General features: G+C 31.5%; 1 protein-coding gene across 2 annotated transcripts in view; it reads left to right on the top strand.

Annotated features, from left to right (window-relative positions):
• LOC130629666 (uncharacterized) overlaps positions 1-16,147 on the top strand; it is a 64,083-nt gene extending 47,936 nt beyond the window's left edge. For both annotated transcript variants that reach the window (XM_057442947.1, XM_057442946.1), the window contains exons 35-60: positions 145-251; positions 350-539; positions 2,787-2,880; positions 3,292-3,490; positions 3,896-3,938; positions 4,221-4,314; positions 4,863-5,139; positions 5,345-5,393; positions 5,623-5,743; positions 6,070-6,203; positions 6,922-7,061; positions 7,521-7,608; positions 7,760-7,833; positions 8,053-8,089; positions 8,507-8,604; positions 9,121-9,240; positions 10,026-10,186; positions 10,366-10,501; positions 10,761-10,913; positions 11,024-11,123; positions 11,499-11,578; positions 12,366-12,500; positions 12,758-12,883; positions 13,169-13,323; positions 13,832-13,967; positions 14,827-16,147. In XM_057442947.1, coding sequence (XP_057298930.1) covers positions 145-251; positions 350-539; positions 2,787-2,880; positions 3,292-3,490; positions 3,896-3,938; positions 4,221-4,314; positions 4,863-5,139; positions 5,345-5,393; positions 5,623-5,743; positions 6,070-6,203; positions 6,922-7,061; positions 7,521-7,608; positions 7,760-7,833; positions 8,053-8,089; positions 8,507-8,604; positions 9,121-9,240; positions 10,026-10,186; positions 10,366-10,501; positions 10,761-10,913; positions 11,024-11,123; positions 11,499-11,578; positions 12,366-12,500; positions 12,758-12,883; positions 13,169-13,323; positions 13,832-13,967; positions 14,827-14,904 — 3,125 coding nt within the window. In that variant the 3' untranslated portion in view covers positions 14,905-16,147. The remainder of the gene's footprint in view (positions 1-144; positions 252-349; positions 540-2,786; positions 2,881-3,291; positions 3,491-3,895; positions 3,939-4,220; positions 4,315-4,862; positions 5,140-5,344; positions 5,394-5,622; positions 5,744-6,069; positions 6,204-6,921; positions 7,062-7,520; positions 7,609-7,759; positions 7,834-8,052; positions 8,090-8,506; positions 8,605-9,120; positions 9,241-10,025; positions 10,187-10,365; positions 10,502-10,760; positions 10,914-11,023; positions 11,124-11,498; positions 11,579-12,365; positions 12,501-12,757; positions 12,884-13,168; positions 13,324-13,831; positions 13,968-14,826) is intronic.
• The last annotated feature ends 257 nt before the right edge of the window (positions 16,148-16,404 follow it).

Genomic DNA, 16,404 nt, shown 5'->3' with positions numbered 1-16,404 from the left:
TTAGCGTTTTTATTACTTATGTTATTGTTATTTATATTCCATATTATTGTTAAGTCTTGACCCTGGCTTCAAACTCTGTTTACTTCTTAAACCAAAAATCAAATATTGTATTTCTGTTTTATTACCTCTAGTTTGATTATTTAGAGCCCACTGAACCACGAAATATCAGTGTTCAAAAGAAATCACCCACTACAATTTATTTAAATTGGAAAGAACCTTATCAAATAAATGGAATTATAAAAGTTTATAATGTAAGAAATTCTTTTTTCTTATGTGTTGTATGCCATCTCTGGTGAACATATACATATTAACCACTCTTATTCTGTGTAACGTTTCGTTTTAAATTTAGATCAAAATTATTGGTCGAAAGACTTACTACAAAAATTTTGTTCATGATGTCTCAGGCCACACCAATGCTACGTTTTTAACAGTGAAAGATTTATATCCAGGAACAAATTATACAATTCGTATACATGCCACCACTGGTGGTGGAGCAGGCCCATTGTCCAAAGAACAAAAGTTTGAGACTGAATATGATAGTAAGTGACTTTCACTATGCATGGATGTTTCCTTTGTCTAGTTGTTGTGAGAATTCTGTTATTTACAGTTGAGCTTTCTAATTAACACTATACATACTAGTTACTATATATGTATGTGGAATGATTAAGTCGGACAAAAGTGCTTAATATGTGTTTTTGACAAATGGGTTATATTTACAAAACTGCAAGTTTAACGCGGTATGCGATAATCAGTCACGAATGAAATGAACAGAAAAGGTCCACATTGTCACCTCAAAAAGCAAGTTGTTAAGTGCCATCGTGTCAGTAAAAATATTATCAAAAATCATAAAGCAGTACCGCCAGATCACTAATGAAATTAGCTTATTTTAATTACTTTTTGGTTAACAAATTTATTTTGTTAATGTATACAGTATACTCCCGTTAACTCAAACCTCCAACGGAACGGGAAAATTAAGCGAAGGTCCCGTTAAGTTGAACTTTAGGAAAAATAAGATAATAGTTCGAGTTAAGGCGATTTTTCTTTTTTAAAAAAAACTACTAAAGTATCACATTTTGTCAAAGATTACTGATTTTGATAATAATCTTGAATATCCATTTGTTTCAATGTGGAGGTTAACTCATTCTGTACAATTGTGTCAATTTTATGAATACATTGGTGTATGCACTCTCCATTTTCACTGAACAGCATGTACTCGCGCAAGGCCTCCAGTACTCGGCGAACACCATCAGATTTGGGACAACTTGGTTGAATATGTGAAGTATAATTATCGCTTTCTTCCGTTGCATGATCATCTTGATCTAGGATTTCTAATAAAATTTCGTCATTGGTCATAACGGGTTCCGTGTTTATGACAGAGTCATCAGCAGATACAATGTCAGCAGCAGTGATTCCTTCGGGGAAAACTCAGTCACATGAACAGTTAACTTAAAGGATCATCAGCCTCTGACAAAGATTCGGCTTGCTTTTCTTTTTAAATAACCGTTTCTTTTTTAACTTACATCGCATTGCATCCAGTATAGAAAATTTAGGAAGTGGTTTGTTATTCTCTATGGCATCAATTAATTGTCAGACAGACAATGACTTTTAGTAAGCTTTTAGAGATCGTATGACGCCCTGACCCATTGGTTGAAGCTTTGCGTTAGGTGGCAGGAAAATTAAATCGACAGATTCAAGGTCATTAATTGATGGATGGGCCGGACAATTATCAACCACTAGACCAATTTTTTTCCTTCTGCAGTGAAACGTCGATCTATTTCACAGAAACATTCTTCAAACAATATGCTGTCCATCCAGCTTTTGTTTTGACTGCCATAGCGACATGGTAAATGTTTTATATTCTTAAAACATGGTGGGAATTTTGACTTTCAAATGACAAACATTGGCAACATTTCCCCCGCTGCATTAGCCGCTGCAAATCCTGTAAGTCGAAGCTTACTATGCTTACCACCAACGCATCTTTCATCTATGAGGTGTAGAAATTTATCTGTTTGAGCACGATAAAACAAACCAAATTGTCTACATTGTAGATCTGGTTGAGTTCATACTTAGCTAGAACGGTTGGCAGCGTAGTTTCTGCCCAAGACGGAGTCATTTTATCGGTACACGCGTTTCCTTCACCAGAGACCTAGACGAACTGTTAGAAGTGTCCATTGAACCAGATAATCATGTTGACAAGTTTGCTGTAGCTATTATAAAGGACAAAAATGTTATGGGGCATCAAAAAAAAGACAAAACCGGAAGATTTGCAAAGAACGTGTTTTATTTCTTGCGTAGTGACCTATATTCAAATTGTCATGTAAAGATCATTGGAAAAAGGTATAATCTTGGCGATGGAGAAGGTTTGCAAATTCCCTGCACACTACATATATCCGGACAAGTGAAGTTTATATCTATTTTAAAAAGTGAAATAATTAGAATTAAAGAAATTTAATTTTTATCAAAAAAGTTGTTTCTCCTCCCTCCTTTAAAGTTCGAGTTATCTGAAGGAATAGTCCGAAGGGGAACTCGAAAATGGTTTAAGATAGCGAACGTTTTTTATGAGAATGTAATAGGGAATACTTAGGGACCGGGCAAATCAGCTCCAGATAATAAAAGTTCGAGTTGTCCGTTGTTCAAGTTACAGGGAGTCTCCTATATACTATTCACAACTGATAATTCCGTAATAAATTTGTGAAACTTTGGAAATATTTTACCCATGTATATAATTTGAAATATATATTAGTTAATATATATCACATTTTTAATGTGATTTTCACTTTTAACAGGACCATATTCTCCAAGCGTGTCTTTGTTTAAAGATCCAATGATAAAGGAGGTGCTTTCTTTGAGTTCGGTGCAACCATATACTGGACCTATCAGGTAATACTCATGTTACAGCAAGAGGACTTTACTATGCGTGTATTTGCAATGTCTCTAGTTGGCTAAATAAGTAATAAATTGGTTTGATAAGCAGCCTTGTCATTTTGTGGATACTTTCAGTGAACAAACCGAATTGGCTTTTACATAGTTAATTATTTTTCACATATTTAACTTTTGTGGATGGAAAATTTTTGCAAATTGGTTCTCTTGGCTAATTTGGTGAGCATTAATTAAGTTTTACAAATTACAGAAATTCAACCTTAAAAATTTCAAGAATTAAACCTCGAAAGGAATTATTTTATTGTCAAAGAATAAAATTGAAACTACAATAGACCATTCTTAGCCTAAGTTTTTTTAGCGAACTTCAACTTTGACGAGTTTTAATAATCATAATAAAACGCGTATTTTTAGTTCATATGAATTTGCTGTTTCAAGATCAGAATGCATTTTAACTAAAGAGAATTTCACATTGAATCCTGAAGAAGTTGCGCATAACGTTAATGCGACCATTTTTAAAGGAATAGAAAATTCTACTATCCATGATAAAACTGTACACATCCCTTTGATTGGAAATTTCATCTTTTGTTTCCGTGCTGTAGTTACATCAAAGGTAAGGTTTTCATTGTGTTAACATTGACAATGTTTTTGAAAATCGCTTTCCAATCTTTTTATAACGCAAAATCCGTCATGGGAAAATTAAATTAGCATATAATACAATTTCCAGCTAATCAAATTGCATTTAATTACATAAATTGTTCTAGCATAAAAAAATATAAACAAAAGTATTATATAATACAAAATATAGTTTTCAGGGGTGTTTTCTAAGCGCTCTTAAGTTTTTTAGCTTCCATTTAAGCTACTAAGGTATGTATACATAGGACTGATATTACGCCACATGCTAAGCACTAAAAGTAATATATTGTATAATCAGTTTTTGACGCTACTCTACTGTACTAATAGTAAACAATCTGCTACCAGATCTGTTGTGAACACTGTGTTTTTTATTATTATTTAGAATGGTACTAGGCTACGTGGTAATTTTTCAAGCAAAATGATAGGTGATTTGCTTGCTACTCTGTGTTTTTACATTTTGGTTAATGATCTCAAAGCAGTAAACATAAAACCAGCTTTGTTAGCATGTACAACAACGTTACTTGTATTTGATTTAATTTTAGACAGGGTTATTTTTCACCATTTGTTTAGCACCGTAGGAGTCCGCCTTGATTTACTTCTTTCGGTTTTAGTGGGACTTGTTAATATTGTTAGTATATAAAGTGATTTACTTTGGATAAGAATCTATTAAAATTGCATAATAAAGCATGATGTTTAAAAAATTTTAGAACGCAGAGATCTTTTAAAAATTGAGAAAAATAATACAGAGAAGACAGATACTTCAATAACAATTCAAGTATCAAAAGGTCCAAGTAATGTTAAGTATGTCTTTTTGTACCTTTTTTCATCGGGTGGCATTCTTTTTTTCTTGTGAGGTAAATATCCTTTACCTTTCTGAACTACATTTATTCGTTTCAGTCATTCATTGAATTTTCCCAGTTTGTTTGACGTAAGCTGAAGGTGTTTTTTTATGCACAACATTCATGCAATGTCCAAGAACCTGAAAAAGGTTGAGATTCTAGTTAGTTAAAAAACTAATTTTTAACAAAAAGAAAAACTTAAGTAATCTCTTTTTCGCCAGATATATATTAAAAAAACAAAACTTTTCATGTACAATTTTAAATCGACGATGTACTTTACACAAGAAGCTTTGTTTTCTAAAATAAGTGAATTTATTATTAAAAATTTGAATGCTTTTATATTCTGATATTTTTTGATGTTGCTCAATGGAGCATTTTTGAATAACATCCTCTGGTCAAAATCATTAAATAAATTGCCTAAGAAAAGTCTGAACATTCTATTTTGTGGAAGAGTGGACTGTCTAGACCTTTAACGCAATGTATTTTTTATATATCTTTAAAATCGTTTAGGTACTATCAAATAATTGTCGCTGCAGGTAGCATAACCTCACTTGATCCAACTAACTTAGAACCATATAGCGAAAACAATAAAAAACTTTATATCACTGCTGAGTTTCCTGCTGAGAAGTTTAGTGATTATTCCAAGTTCAAAGTAGGAGATGGAAAAATATACAATCAGCAATCTTTTAGAGTGAAGAGAGATTCGACATACAGTTTCACATCATTCGTAAATGTAGAATTGACACGTGGTACTGAGTACTCAATATTGCAAAGGGCATATTATGAGGTATATATAAATGACTTGTATTTTGCATAGGCTTTGAATTTTTGAGCTGTTCGAAAGGTTAATTGTTTAAAAGTAGTACTTTACTTAAAATTAAATGGGAATTAAACTATTTATACATCTTTTCTTAAACCTGTATACAACATGAGAGATTTTAGCATCACAGAATGTGCATGATCAGTTTTATTCAAACTTCACGGTTTCTTAGGGTGAAAGATTCTATTCTACACCTTGGCTATCATCTGTTAAAACTAACGGTATGTTGCCTATTAATTTTCTTGTATTTTATATCCGTAAATTGTTTTACATAAATTATAGTAAGGTATTTTTTAAAAGATTTGATTGAAACAAAATAGGTTTCATTCGAGCAACTAGGCTTTTTAATTACTAAAACGATGTGCAGATATAGTCAAACATCTTAAATTGCAGGGTCCTAAATTTTTATAGAGAATTTACAAGAAAAATAAGTCATTTATATTTGTACAGGTAAATCACCGAAAGGTTCTCCAACTGGTGGCGATTCCTCCAACACAACAACAATTGCTGTTGTAAGTGTAGTAGTTGTGTGCATCATTGTGATCATATTGGCTGCACTTTTTATTATCCGGTAAGTGGTTGAAATAGTAAATTTATAACTATTTGCAAATTCAGGGCGTGTAAATTCACTTGTTTTTATATGGGTGTGTTTTATATATTTCATGATCTAAAAATTACTGCGCTTTCACTTTATGGAATTACCTGTATAATTGAAAATAAATTATAGTTTGCCTATAGTTTTACTAAGCGAATGATGGATTATTGTGCTATTAATGATTAACAGATTTACATAGTCTTATGGTGGGTGTTCTCCTAAGTTTCGATATTCTAGAAGTTATTTCCACAAAAATAGTGTTGTTTAAATTTAATTAATTATTGGACATCTATTTTTACTAGAATTAGACGTCACAACAATGTTCGAGGAAAAAGGGAACATCAAGATTTGTCAATTCTTAGTGACAGCGAAAGATCAACTGGAATGGTAGAAATGGGTGAAGTCAACCTTAGTGCAGATATGGATGAAAAGGCTTGTAAGTAATTGTTTTAGCTGGTAACTATAGTATGCAAATGTACAATTATACGACGATATCCACTTCAAAAGTATTTTAAGAATCAAATTCTTTTAAAAAGCAAATTTAGATTATAAATATAGTTTTTTATACAAATAGTTATATAAATTGTCTCATAATTTTATAAAACCGATTGTTGCATTGTTTACGTATCGAAATGAAATTCACTCAAAGCAATATAATAAGTAGTAGTTGTATCGCGGTGTATGATAAGTTCAATCAAATTAAACACAAAATTCTTCAACGCGCTGTAGATATAACCTCACTAAACTAAAGATACCGAGTTAAACTTAAAATCTGTACGGAATAAAAGAATAATTGAACTGTGAATATTTATGATTGATTGTTAGTTAGTTTTTAATTTTGTTTTTTATGAGGTAAATTATTGAACAAATTTACTGACAAGTTCTCGTTTTTTAAAAAACCAATAAGGAAAAAATATCAGCTTTTTACACTGTAGAATTGAAAAATAAATAAAAATTGCACTCGTTTTTTGGTAAGAAATGAAAATAAAGCATATATTTCGTGTAGATTAGCCAATCACAGTGCGAGAAAAACTCTAACCATATGATAAGACACATAAAAATCATTAAGGAACATGAAATCGTAGTAGAAACCGTTGTATTGTTGGAGTTGGCATAAAATTTGTGTTTTAAAATCTTATGATATTTTATTTCAGCTGATACTATTCTTGACAGAAAACCTCCTACATCAGTTGAATTAGATGCACGTTATCCACCAGTTAACGTTGTTGATTTTCCTATATACTGGGAGAGATTAAAAAAGGACAGCCATGACGCCCTTACGCAAGAATATAAGGTGAGCATAAATTAACTTTTTCTTAAGCGATAGAATGTTATTATCTATAATGAGAAAACCTCTGTTGTCCCTTGGTAATAAAAACGCGCTAAGTGTTTCTTATGAACGCCTAAATTAAGCATTGAGATGTGAACTATTGGCTGATTTTCTCTGTTTTTGAAAAATGATCAAGTAAAAATAACAAAATCAACCTTTTTTATCTGGTAACCATATTGTAATACGCAACAGCTTCTCTTTCTGATAGGATCGATATCTAAAATTATACCATTCACTATGGCTATCTAGAACATTCTATCGCTCCCTATTTCCACTTTTTTTATAGCTCTTTAACGCTTCTTGTCGCTTCTGAAGTTTAAGAGAACATAGTACCTTAAGTTATTTGACATGCAGTTGCCACTATCCACTTAACTTATACTCCAAAATATGATTGCGATAAATTAAATGCTTTTGTGTGATCAGGATTTGAATTCTGGGCAGCAATACAGATGGACGATAGCAAACAAGTCGGAACTAAAACCAAAGAACAGATATGCTAACATTGTTGCATGTACGTATACGCTTTTATTTCTTAAATGGACGTAAAACTGCTTTGATGTTTCTGTTGGCACTTATTAATAATAGTTAATATGTATGGAAAATAAATATAAATTGTCCATTCCATTTGCGTTTGTGGTAAAACAACATAAGTTTTCATTTAGACGACCATTCTAGAGTGCGTTTAAAGAAACCGTTAGCCGATGGTAGCGATTATATCAATGCATCGCACATCCATGTAGGTTTGCACTTTTTAAGGTTCTTCATAATGTTATCTGTGATATCATCATCGCTATCACAGTATTTAATATTCCATTTGCAATTTTGCGCTGAGATGATACAATTGGAATAATTATTCTAAGTGTTTAAGATTGATAGTGAGGTATTTGAAATAGGAAAAATAATCCCTTTTTGTGGTAAATATATTTTTGCGTTTATTAAAATTTCATCTTTCTAGGGTTACTCTACACCAAATATGTATATAGCTTCTCAAGGTATGATTTTTTTTGCCTAGAAGACGTTTAAGAAAAAAACGAATCGTGTAGCCATAAGTTATCAAAGAAGTTGTCAATGCTGATCTTTTAGTTTGCTATTTAAAATATGACGTTGATTTGTTTGGATTGATATATTTTATACTTTCTAATGTCACTAAATATTGACCAATTCCCAATGACTGTAAAACCCGATCTCCAAAACCACGTTTTCACTTTGAAAAAAAAAGATTAAATCGATCGAATCAGTCAACGTCTATTGACAAAAAGTAGGATTGACTCCTACTTTTGCATGAATTGATCTTGATTTGCCAAATTGAAGTCTTACCTTAAGATTTATTGTATTCGACCCAAGAAACATTTTCTTTGACAATAACAAAACATGCACAAAGTAAACACTACGTCATATTTACATAACAGGACCTAATAAAGCCTCGATCGTTGATTTCTGGCAAATGGTGTGGGAACAAGACGTACCTGTTATTGTTATGGCTACAAATTTGGTGGAAAGATCAAAGGTATTGAAATGAATATTTAGGTTGATAAATTTTTGGTGAGTTCTTTTTATCTGTAAAATCAGATTAAAAAAAGATTGGTTAATCTTTAATTTTAATTGTGTGGTTATACATCGAAACTTTGCTTTCTGTGCTTCTATATCCGGTGATAAAATTAAAACGCTTTTGAAGAATAGACTTCTTGAGAAAACTCTGTGTAAACAAAATGATACATTTTAACTTCGTCTTATTTATCTAATCATTTTTTAAATATCAAGGTATCACGTTACCAAGGTTAAAACACTAATATGATTATTTCAGGTTTTAAAATGACGCCTTTTATAAAATGCAAATAACTCCTGGAGACGGCAATTACTAACATTTTCAGTCCTTAGGAAAATGTTAAATATAGAGCAAGTGTTAGATTCTTCAATTTTCTATGCAGTTTAGTTTTATCCTTCAATAGATAAATTTTACATGTAATGTCGTTCTCCTGGGTATAAAATTGTTTCTTAATTTTAGTTGTTAATTAATATTTAGAGAAAATGTGAGCAGTATTGGCCAACATCTGGGACACAGCAATATGGTGATATGCAAGTGACGCTTACTTTTACTGATTCCTTCACGGATGTTGTAGTAAGATCTTTCTCGTTAAAAAAGGTAAGTTTTTAATATCTTATTTATTGAAGGGAACAAATCGGTTAATTGTAAGACAACATTTTCTTCGGGAAATTATTATTTATCAATTAAAATTTTCGGGAAATTATTACTTAGTAAAAATTTGAGGGAATGAAGGTAAAATAGTTTAATGTCTAAAGAGAAATTAACTCGTTTTGATGTTATTCTGAGCAGTTTATCAGATGACAATAAATTCCGACGTTGGAATAGACTTGGCAATTGAAGTTATTGTACAAGTGGAATTATAAATAAATAACGTAAAATGCATATTTTAAAAAAAACACTAACAGTGCGTTTTGACAGCGTTATTTATGCCGATTATGTAGTTTTCTACGATTATTTTGTTGATATTTTGTATAAAAGAAACTCATTTGAACATCCCTTCAAGTAAATAAGACCATTTGTAACTCATTACTAACCAACCTTAGAAACAGACCTTGCGAATTGTTTGTTTTTTTTTTCCATTTTGAAGAAATTTATAAACAACATTACAAAGCTAAACTTCTTTTTAAAAAACAAATGAGCACCAAGGGTTTATCTATTAAGACTACGTGTCTCTATAATGTCCAGATCTTAAATATTATCTAGATTTCATTGCAAAAATTGTCTTGCCCTAGCACGCTGCAAAAATCTTTTGAGATAATGTTTTTTCCTAGATTACACTTTCTCTTGTGTAATTGAGAAAAAATAGGTCTCAAACATGTTAATTTCCGAAATTATTTATCTGACATCATTTTAATTTTTTTAATCTAACATTTTTGCTATAGGCTGGTTCCAAAGAAATACGCGATGTGCAACAGTATCATTACATGAGTTGGCCTGATCATGGTGTTCCTGAATTCCCATCCAATATAATCAATTTGCGACATAAAATTCGGAAAGAGTACCCTATTGAGCAAATGACCAAACCTATTCTGGTGCATTGCAGGTGAATTGAATATTCGACATAGGTTGCCAATCTTCTATGTTTTATTTATGGGTCGTGGAATACTTCCATCAGGCCCAAAACTAACATATTGACTTGGTAAAATGGGTTTCCTGTACATGAAAAAAAACGATAACATATTTAATTATTTCAAATTGATTATGCACTCATTTTCTTTTTAGTGCTGGTGTTGGCAGAACTGGTACATTTATATGCATTGATTCCATGTTACATCTTTCTAAACAGACTAACAAGGTTGACGTGTTCAACTTTGTCAACTTTCTGCGCACAAGAAGGATTCATATGGTGCAGACTGAAGTGAGTTATATTTTGACTTTTGATGATTTTTGGGGGGGGGGGGGAGGGGGCAAACGATATAATATTTTATGTCACTAGTGACCCGAAATTGCAACTCTATTTTTTGTTTGCTCGTTTTAGTTTAACCTTAGACTTAAAAATAATGTTTTTTGTGTGTTATGAAAGTTGTGAAAACAAAATCAGTAACTTATTCATTTACTAAAGAATGAATTAAGTTATTTAGAGAAAATCAGCACAAATAAATTGTTGATACGTTTAGGACCAGTACATGTTTATTTATCATGCGCTATATGAAGCGTTCATATCTGGTATTACTGAGATAAATGCTTCGGATATTAAAATTAAATACAGAAACCTGCTACGTCCTAATCAAGAGAACACAGATAAATCAGGTTTTCAGCTGCAGTACCAGGTATGCATTTTATGTTATCCCACTTCTGTAGTATTTTGTGTAACTTTCAGGCTTCCGCTATTCGTTACTTTTATTATACTTGTATTTTTCCATATATTTGTTAATTGTAGAGACTTGAGATATTGACAGCTCCTCTAGCTGATGAAGATTCAATGTCTGGAAAACGCGACGTAAACAGGGCGAAAAACAGACATTCGTTTATCTTACCACGTAAGATGAATTTGCTATCCTATTTGGCTTATAAGCCCTTTTTAATATGTGGAATTAATTTTTGCATGACAGTTTGGAAACTAGCATCCTTGTTAGGTTTTTGTATTTGGGAATCCGTCTTTGTATTTTGTGTCGTGGTTTATTTGAAAAAGCATGGCTAATAAAAATATAACTGTTTATTGCAACTTTGAATTTTTATTTTGAAAGAGCACAGGACGGAAAACTGTGAATTGTGGTACTTTTTTTGTTATCAAAATTAATACTGGAGCGGCGAAGTCCAGCTTTTGTGTATTGTTGTCATCATGCGGAGTTACCTTATTCTGCTTAGTAACGTGTAAAACAGATATTACCGTTTTTTTTATCATTTCCACACAGGTGACGATTACAGGGTAATGTTGACACACACATCTTATTACGAGGAAGGTGCCGAATATATAAATGCAGTTTATGTAGATGTAAGTATATTCTTTTTTTACATGCTAATTTTTTTACTCATTAGTAACAGAAAAAAAATCAGGATTTTAATAAATGATCGGTGATCAAGAAATAGTTTCTGAAATGTCCCAATGTAATCAGACAGATCATTTCTTATTAATTTGAACTTGATTCGTTAATCATTATTTTATCCAACACACCCATCAAAGTGTAATGAAAAAAATTCTAAATTTAAGATATTAAAAGCTTTTTATGTTGCTTTTTTTGGAATAATCAGGAATGTTAGAGTAATCAGGGCTGTAGTCAATAAGTGGTAGTGGATCAGTGGGTGAGGAGCGCCCCTTAAAAATGTATCAAACGCGCCATTTAGATTAAAACACAGAAAAAGAAAACAATTAGTGTATTAACCTCTTTCTATTTGTGCTGCTATCATCGACGGTACTGCGTAGGGATTCTTAGTGTCTTTTAAGTTTTCATCTGAGCTACGATAAAACTGGCTTGGGTTTAATCCAATGAGCTTCCGTACTAACAACGAGCGTTCTACCACAAGGCTACCGGTCGTTTTTTTCATTTTTAAATTGATTTTGTAATTCCACAGCTTGGAGTGCATTTTAACCAATCTAGTGGGCTGGAATTTTAAAGTTTGACTACTGGTCGGTGCGCCATAAACATTTTTAAGCCTTTTTAGTCATACGATAAAAAGGTCCATAAATTTACAATCCCACCACTTCAACTGAGAAGTTAGTTATTTTTAAGTACATTTAAAACTGCATGTTATCTGTATTTTTTTACTTTTCGATTTTTTAGGGTTACAAACAGAAAGACGCCTTTATTGCAACAAATCATCCATTGCCTGAGACAATTGGTGACTTCTGGGCAATGATTTATCAAAAGAAAATCAGTGCAGTGGTCATGTTAAACAATTTCTACGAAGATGATGAGGTTAGAACGTTTTGGTATCCTTTAACGCGTGTGCATGCGATTGAACTAGTTTCGTTATCATAATAATAACAAATGCTAAAATGAGATGGTAGCTATTTGATTATTGCCGTGCAAAGAGAGAAATTGTCCTGTTTATTGAACTATTAAACTGTGTTTTGTAATTGTTTAATTAACAAAAAGTTCTTTAAATTGTTTCGTTCGTTTAGTTTTACAAAAACGGCAACACTATGACTGACTAAATATTTCCTTTTTCTCAGGGATATCCACAGTTATGGCCAGCGTGTGGTGAAACTGCGACTTACAAAAATATAACTGTGCAAATGCTGTCTGAAGAGAGTGATTATAAAGTTGCTACTTTCAAGTTTGCTTTGACGGATGACAAGGTTAGCGATAATGATGTTTATTGCGAGGTGTTCTGAATTACCTTCATGTAGTGTAGCTATTTTTTGTTTGCTCAATGCATAGCAGGTGTGTATGTGGGTTCATGAACCTTCTTTGTTAGTTCGTATTTCATACGTATGTAAAATGCAAATGACTCAAACTCATTTGTTGTTAAACAATATATTATTTCAGAACTGTTGCCAAATAACCCATGCTGGCAATAATGTAAACAAGTGATTTGAGGTAAAGTATCTACTACACCTAATAAGTCTGTTTGTTTTTCCTAGGAGGATTCCGAAGAGGTAGAGTGCATTATCTTCCAATTTTTACTTTGGCCAAACCACGAGGTTCCATCTGATGTGGCTGCAATGGTGAACTTCTTAAGTACAGTGGAGAAGCATCAATATAAATATGAAGAGAATTCGCTCGTTGTCATGTGCAGGTAATTCTTAAATAAGTTTATTTTTGAGTGTTTGACGCGATTGGTGTATTCACAAAAAAATGACAGGTGACCATTTTGCAATTTCTTGCAGCTAACACCTTAACTCTAAACTACATTTTAAAGATAATTTTGTCGTAAGTACACTGTTTAACATTGTTATATACTTTAACTGCGCAATGTGATTGATTGCAACTTACGTCACATCAGGCAATATTCTCTGGTACTGCCCGCTACCATGGGAACTGTATTTAAACTTTAAATGTAGTGACATGAAATAAAAACACGTGAAAAAAGTTAACAAATGCAAACCAGAAGTTAACAGTTGCTACTGTACTTTTAATTAATTATGTTTGTAACTACTGCATAATATCATCATAATGGTAACATAATATTTGCTAATGAATCAGGGAAAAGTTTATTACTATTTTTACCATTTTAATCTAATCTAAGCCATATTTGCCATTCTTTTGCGGGAATAATTTTTGCAAACGTATAACCTTTGTTTTAGTGATGGTGCATCTCGCACTGGTACATTCATTGCCATATCAATATTTATGGAACAATTAAAACTTGAACAGTTAGTTGATGTTTTTCAAGCAATCAAAAAGATCAGATCAGTTCGTCCTCAGTTTGTAGGCAACGACGTAAGTGGTTTTTTATCTTAGTAGCGTTACACATTGCAGATAGAAATCTTAACGAGACGGAGATGTATCGTTTTTAAGTATAATTTTCAAAACCGGCTTTGACATAAGTGGGAAGTGAAACTTGACAAAGTTTAATTTCTTACCGCAGTAAACGGCAGTGTGAATACATGTTTAAATTCAGGGCATAAGGGGGGGTGTGGTGAATGGCTGAAGACTTTTTCGGCATACGCAGTGATCGAAAACAGAATATCACTCCGAAATGAATACCCATGACACAGACCTAAGAAACAGTCTGAGCCAAGGTGACATCACTTTAGGTCGCGTCTAAACGGCGTCTACAGTCAAAAGGCTGATATCTACTTTGTTACGCTATTAATATCTGTTTACCTTAAGAGGCCATTTTGTTTCGCTACTTTTGTTTACACCATCGATTCGGTTTTGTGGAAACAGACAACTTATTTGATATGAACTACCCTTCGAAACAATCTTTATTCAAATTGAGTGAACATGATCTTAGCTAATTACGGCTTAATCGGTAAAAGAAAAAACGAACTTTTTAGCCACAAAAATTGAACTAAATAAAAGTATAGCATTTTTTCTCAAAGCCAGATAATTTTTTTCTCTGTGAGAAGACTTGACTTTAAACCTACCACTATTTAAAAACTTATGGTACGAAAACAAACCGTTTAAATCTACTTCACATTGTCTAGTGTTGTCAGTTATCTGTTTAAACCTTTTTAAAATTATTTATTACTAACTACTATTTTAAAAATTATTTTATGACTTCAAAGAATATAAAAAAAGAAATACAATGAAGTTTTCTTTTCTTATTAGTGAGATGTTTTTCTTTTTGTCTTAGAAACAATACAAATTTTGTTATGATGTTTTGTTGGCATACATGGACTCCTTCAGTACATATTCCAACTACACAGATTAAAATACATGATAAAGAAAAAAAGAATTCCAGCTTTTTTAAACTATTCACGGAAAGTTATTATAAATTATTTTTAAAGTACATACATATATATATTTTTAATTTCATGATTTGGTTAATATTTTTATATAGATTATTATTAGGTTATTTTGACAAATTTTGTTTTTGAGCTATTTTTTACGTTGTATATTCAATTTAACACATGCACATGAGCATATACTTGATACACCACATACACTACGTGCATACTATAAAAACATTCGGAATTTTGCAACCGTTTATAAAAATGTAAAGGTGGATAAAATGTACGAAAAGTTGCACCATTGTTGAAAGTTCAACCATAAAAAGTAGTAAATCTACCACGTAAAACACGTAGTAGATTTAAGGGCGATGGTTGTTGCGAATCAGGCTGGGTTTTTTAAGTTTTTAAGATGTCACTTAATGATTTAGAATTCATCGCTATTTCCTTGTCTCTTGCTTCCACTGTTAACTAACATACGCAGCTGATTGGTTGTAAATTGATGTTGTATCTACTATGATGTTGTAAATTATCCTTTTAAAGCGAATATGAAAATGTTTTAAAGTTTTAGATGGCCAAAATTATTAATACAAGTACAACTGTTCTAAATAAAACATTCAATATAATAATCCTGAATTGGATGAAACAAACACGCCTAGAACTATTTTGGCAGATCACATTAAAAATGTGTTTTGCTTATAATCATTTCGCTTTAAAAATCTTATTGCCTTTAAATTCTGTAAAATAGTAATGTTGAATCTTCACAGTCTTGGTCAATGATTCCACTAGAACCTGGAAATGAACTTTACCTAAATTTTTACTAATTGGATTTTGCAGAACAAGTTGATTCTCTGCAGTGTATCACAAATGGGTAATATGAATTTCAAATAATCTGTTTTTATCCGCTTTAAAAGTAGAACTGAACGAAAAACATTTGGTATTGATCAACCAATCAGTCCTACTTTTGGTGACATGACTTTTTTTATTGTTATATCTTTTATCTTGTATTTGATAATAGATTAACATAAAGTACAAATTTGAATATATATGAAATTTTATAAATAAAAAGGAGTTAAGTTTGGTATATTTTTAATTTGAATTTTAGTTAACGTTTTATGAGAGATTTATTATAAGAATTTATAGTTGATTAAAAATGATTTTTATATACTATATATTGTCGAAATATTATTTTAGATTATTTTAGATTAAATATATTTTTGTCTGTTATTGAGTTTTAATTATAAACAGAATATTTATCCGCTAATTCAATTTTGCCACTTTAAAGGTTTCTGAGCGATAAAATGTTTGTAAAGTTTTACCCTAAGCGTAGGCGTAATTTAAAAATAATATTCTTTTAGTTTTTCTCAGTGTATTTAAGCACCAATGGGAAGCGGGAGTGTAGGGTATTTTCTTAACTACGGTTAATAAAACGGTCCTTAATTCTGTTTTAAACTAAGTGATAATCTGTTCTGAATATTATGCAA

The sequence above is a fragment of the Hydractinia symbiolongicarpus genome, chromosome 2 (genome assembly GCF_029227915.1).
Source record: "Hydractinia symbiolongicarpus strain clone_291-10 chromosome 2, HSymV2.1, whole genome shotgun sequence".
Classification (NCBI taxonomy): domain Eukaryota; kingdom Metazoa; phylum Cnidaria; class Hydrozoa; order Anthoathecata; family Hydractiniidae; genus Hydractinia; species Hydractinia symbiolongicarpus.
This window is presented reverse-complemented; position numbering and strand designations above follow the sequence as displayed.